This window comes from Microtus ochrogaster, unplaced genomic scaffold (assembly GCF_000317375.1).
Source record: "Microtus ochrogaster isolate Prairie Vole_2 unplaced genomic scaffold, MicOch1.0 UNK73, whole genome shotgun sequence".
NCBI classification, from domain to species: Eukaryota; Metazoa; Chordata; class Mammalia; order Rodentia; family Cricetidae; genus Microtus; species Microtus ochrogaster.
Window position 1 is genome coordinate 1268664 of NW_004949171.1, and position 6615 is coordinate 1275278.

The 6615-nt window shown below is 39.6% G+C and overlaps 1 protein-coding gene across 1 annotated transcript; it reads left to right on the forward strand.

Annotated features, from left to right (window-relative positions):
• The first annotated feature begins 354 nt into the window (after positions 1–354).
• LOC101981441 (olfactory receptor 52E5) lies at positions 355–1296 on the forward strand. Its single transcript, XM_005370193.1, has one exon. It carries the CDS (start codon positions 355–357, stop codon positions 1294–1296), a length of 942 nt encoding a protein of 313 aa, XP_005370250.1.
• Positions 1297–6615: the final 5319 nt, after the last annotated feature.

Below are 6615 nucleotides of genomic sequence, written 5' to 3' on the forward strand. Positions count from 1 at the left end.
AGAGACTCCATATTGGTCATATACTTTATGTCCTAATTAACTAGTGTGATTATCAATAAATAGTTGCTACATTAAAGTACGTAAATTCTTCCTTAAAGACTGAAGGAATAAATTACTGAAGTATTTGTGCCAAGTTTGAGAGTTTTCTACATGGTTTTCTATAAATGTGAAACATTTTTTCCAAGTTGAATTATCTCCTATTTTTTCTGTAGGCCTCACGTGCTGTATTATGGAATTAAAGAATGGGCTTTCCACTTCTGCAAGAGTTACACGACATATGATGAAAGAAAGTAGGGTTTCTTAGTGGAAGCCAGCAAACTCCAAGAAATGCATCTGTGATCAGCTCACACTGACATGCTTCATTCCAACAAGACACAGTTCCACCCTTCCTCCTTCCTCCTGATAGGGATCCCAGGGTTGGAAGATGCGCACCTGTGGATCGGCTTCCTCTTCTTTGCAGTGTATCTAATAGCTGTCCTGGGGAATATCACCATCTTATTTGTGATCCAAACTGAACGCAGCCTCCACCAGCCCATGTTCTACTTCCTGGCCATGTTGGCGTGCACTGATTTGGGATTATCCACAGCTACTATCCCCAAGATGCTGGGCATTTTCTGGTTCAATCTCAGGGAGATTGTGTTTGGTTCCTGCATCACACAGATGTATACCATCCATATATGCACTGGTCTGGAATCTGTGGTGCTGACAGTTATGGCCATAGATCGCTATATTGCTATATGTAACCCACTGAGGTATAGCATGATCCTTACCAACAAGGTGGTAGCTATTCTGGGAGTTGTCATCATAGTCAGGACATTGGTGTTTGTGACTCCGTTTATATTTCTCATCTTGAGGTTGCCTTTCTGTGGTGTCCGGATTGTCCCCCATACTTACTGTGAACACATGGGTTTGGCAAAGTTAGCATGTGCCAGTATCAGGGTCAATGTGGTTTATGGATTAGTTGCTTTCTCAGTGGGATACATTGATCTATCCATGATTGGCTTTTCCTACGTCCGGATTCTCCAAGCCGTCTTCCACCTTCCATCCTGGGATGCTCGGTTCAAGGCCCTTAGCACATGTGGCTCCCATGTCTGTGTCATGTTAGCCTTTTACCTGCCAGCTCTCTTCTCCTTCATGACACACCGCTTTGGCCACAATATCCCTCATTACATTCACATACTTCTCGCCAATCTGTATGTGGTTGTTCCCCCTGCCCTGAACCCTGTTATCTATGGAGTCAGGACAAAACAGATAAGGGAGAGAGTATTAAGAATGTTTAACCCCAAGATCCAGTGAAATTTACCTCCAAGACTTTCCATAACAGTTCAATAAGACAACAAAGACATCCAGTCAGAAGTAAACATTAGAAACCCTTCTTGTTGAATTTCCACAAGATATTAAATGATCATAACAAAATGAATTCTGGATAAAAAATGTCAATCCAGTTACATGATCCTTCATGGCTCATAAGTTAGTACACATCATCAAAAGACATTACATAAAGATTCCAAATGCTTATCTCTACTCTAACCTGTAGGAGGTACAACAAAACACTTTTGTTTAAGCCATGATAACATAAAATTCCTAGAGGGAGAAAAGGGAGCTGGAAAAGGTTGGTGCCAGTAACTATCTTGAATGACATATTCCCACATAGAGATTCTAGTCAGTCACTTGTCAGAGCTAAAGTTATAGTGATAAAAACGGCATGGAGTATTATCAAAACCAAGAAAACTGGCAAAAGATGAGCTAAACATAATGAAATCTACATTTAATCTCAGGTTCTGGCCTTTTCTCAAAGTTTGACCTGAAAACTGCAATAAACTCTTTTGAAGGTAGGCATCAGTGCCTGAAATCCCAGTTCCTGTGAAGCTGAGACAAGAGGTTTGGGACACATCTGGATCCATCTTGAGCTACACAAGATGAGTTTGTTCCAGGCCAGTCTGAGCCACATAATGATATCCCGGCTCACTAAACCTAAGAACGAGAACAAAAAACAACCTAGAAAGACCTTTTTGAATTTCAATATTCCTGCCCTCAAAATGTTAAATGAAAATTAATGTGATACCTTGAACTAAAAAAAAAAGGGAAAATTTTTGCAAACTATAGATAAACCTTCAAAAGATTTGGAATCATGCATACTGAACATTGTATGTCTGTGTCTTTGCTGTATGTATATCTAATCTTTTAATCATACTTTTATTTATTCTTTGAAAATTTCATGCATATGTACAATGTACTTTGATCATATTCTTCTTTACTCTCCCTCCAATGTATCTTCTTTTCAATTTCTTATTCTCTTTTTCAAAAATATTTTAAGCCCACTGACCCACTGAGTCCAGTTAATGCTGCCCAAATGAGCACTGATAAGGAGTCATCCTCTAGGGTGTGGGCAACCTATCATTGTCCTCACCCCAAAGAAAAGTGACTCTCCCTCCCCTAGCTATCATGAATAATAGTCATGACAATAGCACTTCAACTAGAGATAAGACCTCAGTGGCCCCTCCCACATCCTTGTTGGAAGTTTTACATGACTCAGTCTTGAGCAGGTCTTACACAGGCAGCAATAGCTGTTGTGAGTTCATGTTGGCAACAGCCTTGTCACATCCAGAAGGCATTTCACAGCCCTCACCCCTGTCTTCCAGATTTTACACTCTGTCTGCTCCTGGCTCTGTGATGTTCTGAGATATTCGGTGCAAGGGAAAACTGCTTGTCAACATACATGTCCAACCCATACTTAGTACCCATAATCACTTATTTTCAGAATTTTAACAGTTATGGCTGTCTGTTACGTTAGACATGATTCATTACAATTAAAAGCTCTACCAACTTAGCTATACCATTAGCCCTGGATATCATTAGTTTAAGTGAAATAAACCAGACTAAGAAAATAAGTATCACCTGTTTTTATTTCATATTCAGCCTAGACTTATACTTAAATAAATATATATGACATAGAAGTATGTTGCTGTCTATTAGATAGGAGGAAAAGGAATGGGCAGAGAATAAGACAGAGTAATGAATACATAGGTCAAAAGCAAAAACAAGCACTCACTTCAAGGGAAACAGTAACTAATTAGGTAATCATAGAATATAAAGAGAAACACACAAGAATTTAAAAACCTGCTATACTCCTGAATCTCCAACTTCATCAGGGCTAGCAAGGCTGTATATGTTTCTCCAGGGAAGAAAAATGATCTAAACTCTAATATAAATTTACCTCTCCAAGAAACAGAATACAGAACTATCCCTACCTGTTAGAAGGCACTATGTTCATCCAAAGTTTGACCTCATAGAAAAATGAAAGATTCTAGCCATCTCTGTAGTACTGTGGAATAAGAACTGGGCTTCAACCTGCAAGAGTTGTAATGAAGGCATATGGGAGTAGATCTTGAAGGAAAATTAAAAAGAGCTATATGACAGAGAACTAGTAAAGGGCAAGGTGTAGATGGTACCAACCCTGAGCTAGACTCGCATATTCTTTGGGAGGACCTGGATCATATAAAAGGACTCTAGGATCTGAACAAACTTGACAGAGGATACCTTGAGCAGCATTCATCAAGTGCTCATAAGAAAAGGGAGCAGAATGGAGGTTTGGAGAAGGAGGAATTGCCTCCACCCCACTTCTGTCCAGGTGGCCATCATAAATTAGAAACATTACTGGTCTACCTTTTACTACCTTTCTCCTTTAGATTAAAACACATGCACAAGACACTTTGGAAGCCTTAAAGGTGAAGGGATATATTTTCTCTAGAAAGTACCAGAAAGCTAAGCAGAGAGAGCGGCATGGTAAATAGACTGGAAGATGAGGGAGAGTATGCCAGAAAGCTATATGACCATGAACCAGGGCATAGACTGGAAGATGAGGGAGAGTATACCAGAAAGCTATATGACCATGAACCAGAGCATAGACTGGAAGATGAGGGAGAGTATACCAGAAAGCTATATGACCATGAACCAGGGCATAGGAGCAGGAAAGCATTTTGCTCATTTGTGGAACAGGAAGTGTGATTCCCAAAGTCTTCATCATCCTAGCTATTGAACTCCACTTTTGTAACCCCATAAGACAAACACTGGTGTTAATGTGTCTCCCTCGTTCTCTCATAATGAAACCTGTCCCTCCAGCCTTGGACTCCCACTGTTGTTGTCTTCTGTTTTTGTTTCTTTCTGTTGGCTCTGTACAGGTCCACGCCACCTTATCATCTCTATTTGGATTAGTACAATGACCTGTTGGGACAGGGAGGAAGCTCTTTGCTTTAGCTCATTTTTTCCTGTAGGGTAGTCCAATATAGTCATCAGAAAAGTCATTTCAAACCATGTCAGGCCAATTATATCTCTACAATGCACAGCTTCACAATTCACTCATAATGGAAAGAAAATGCTAACAGTGATTAACAGGAACAAACACAGTCTGACCCTCAGAGACATATCTGAACTCCTCCCAAAACCACTGTCTAAAGCCCCTCATTCACCATTTGAAAACAACATTATTTTTTTTTCTTCTGGGACTTGCCATTCATTGTTTGCTCTCAGCACATAGTTCTTCATCCACTGTGTCTCCTCAATCACAACATTTAAAATTATATCTTACTTCCATACACAAAAACATTCCTGTCATACTCCCCATTAAATTGTTGTACAAAGCATTTCTTACTAGTTAATGACCATGGATTCAAGCAATTCTATTTTTGATGAACAATATGTTCATCAAATAAAACCAAGAGACATCTTAGACTTGAGATAAGAAAATCATAGAAGATACTGAATCCTAAATACCATGCTACTTTGGTGGTCATTCTTCTAGAACAGCTACATCAAATTCTGAGGAAGAATGGAATTAAAACCTAATCGCCCCATAGGCTTCATGGTCTAGTCAAGAAGAAAAAGAAAGGACTAAAGTTTGCTACCCAAGAATGCATTCTATCTATGTGGAATATGTTCAATGAATTTGAAGACTCCAAACATCAGGCAAGTAAAGGCATTATGAAATTTGGATAACAAATGAGGGAAACCCTAGAGATGTAGGTGGCCTTGAAAGCATTTCCAGAACAATGAACAGAGAGGAAGACTGAATTCTAGGAGGAGCTCATCAGTGGTCTCTAAGTTGAGGATGGTACATAAAAGTTAGAAAGATGAAATTTGTTACATTTGACAGACCAAAAAGAGCTTCAGAAGAGAAAGGGGGCAAGGTGAAAGAAGTTTTAAACACTGAAGAGAACCTACTCCAGTATGCATGTCAGGAAACTGAGGGGCTAAGGAAAGGAGGGCAGTGCCCAAGGGGAGGGTGGTTCCCTAGGGAAGGAGGGGAGGGCGGTGCCCAAGGGAAGGGGGAGTGGTACCCAAGTGAAGGCAGGGAAGTGCCCATGTGAAGACAGGGCCGTGCCCAAGGGAAGGAAGGGTGGTAGCCAAGGGAAGAAAAGGTGGTGCCCAAGTGAAGAGAGTACACAGTACACAGTTCAGATTATCTGTTTACTGCACCCAGAAAGGAAAACCATTCCCAAGGCACTTGGGAGATATTCAAAAGAGGTTTTCCTCAGTAATAAATCAAAATTAGTCATAAAGAATTGTTCTAGGTCTTTCTTAACATAACTTAAGGAAAAAGTCACTCCCCTCAAAGCAAATTATCCTCAAAAAACTTACAAATATTTCATAATGAATCTTAAGAAGATAATTAAAAGTTAACATTTACAAAATCTGGTGCCCAAAAAATCAAAGTCTCAAAACGTCTTATATGATAGCTAACAAAAATTACCAGATACAGAAATAATTAAAATAATACCTCAAAATATAATGAGAAAACATACTGGTTACTTGAAATTAGCAATAATGCTACAATTGGAGGATAAGAAGTTTGAGGTAATTACTGAACTTCATTCTGTATATTGAAAACAATTAAGATATAGACAATATATGGCAGACTTAAGCTTATCTTCCATAGCATAAAAGTATGGTCGAAATGGCAAAATGGAATCAGGGAATATTGAGCACTACATAAAGGAAAGTGTGCCTTTTACTTCATTAATGGAAATAGTTCCACCGAGTAACGAGCAACTTGCACTGAAACCTTCTCTATAGGATTTTTCCACTATAGACACTTGCATTTTTATGACAGCAGCTCTAGGACAAGAGTTGTGATAGGTTAACTCTAGCTCATTAAGTTTTAGGGACTGTATCCATTTGATAGTGTATTCAGGATGCAGACACTAACTGTTTGTGGGCTCCATTAAAGGCACTGAGTGGCATAGAGGAGATAGTGGGAAGTACACTCGAACACATTGGCACCAGAGACCACTTCCTAAATATAACTCCAGCAGCTCAGACACTGAGAGAAACAATTAATAAATGGGACCTCCTGAAACTGAAAAGCATCTGTAAAGCAAAGGACATGGTCAAAAAGACAAAACGACAGCCTACAGAATAAGAAAAGATCTTCACCAACCCCACATCAGACAGAGGTCTGATATCCAAAATATACATAGAACTCAAGAAACTGGTCACCAAAAGATCACATAATCCAATAAAAAAATGAAGTACAGCCGGGCGGTGGTGGCACATGCCTTTAATCCCAGCACTCGGGAGGCAGAGGCAGGCGGATCTCTGAGTTCGAGGCCAGCCTGG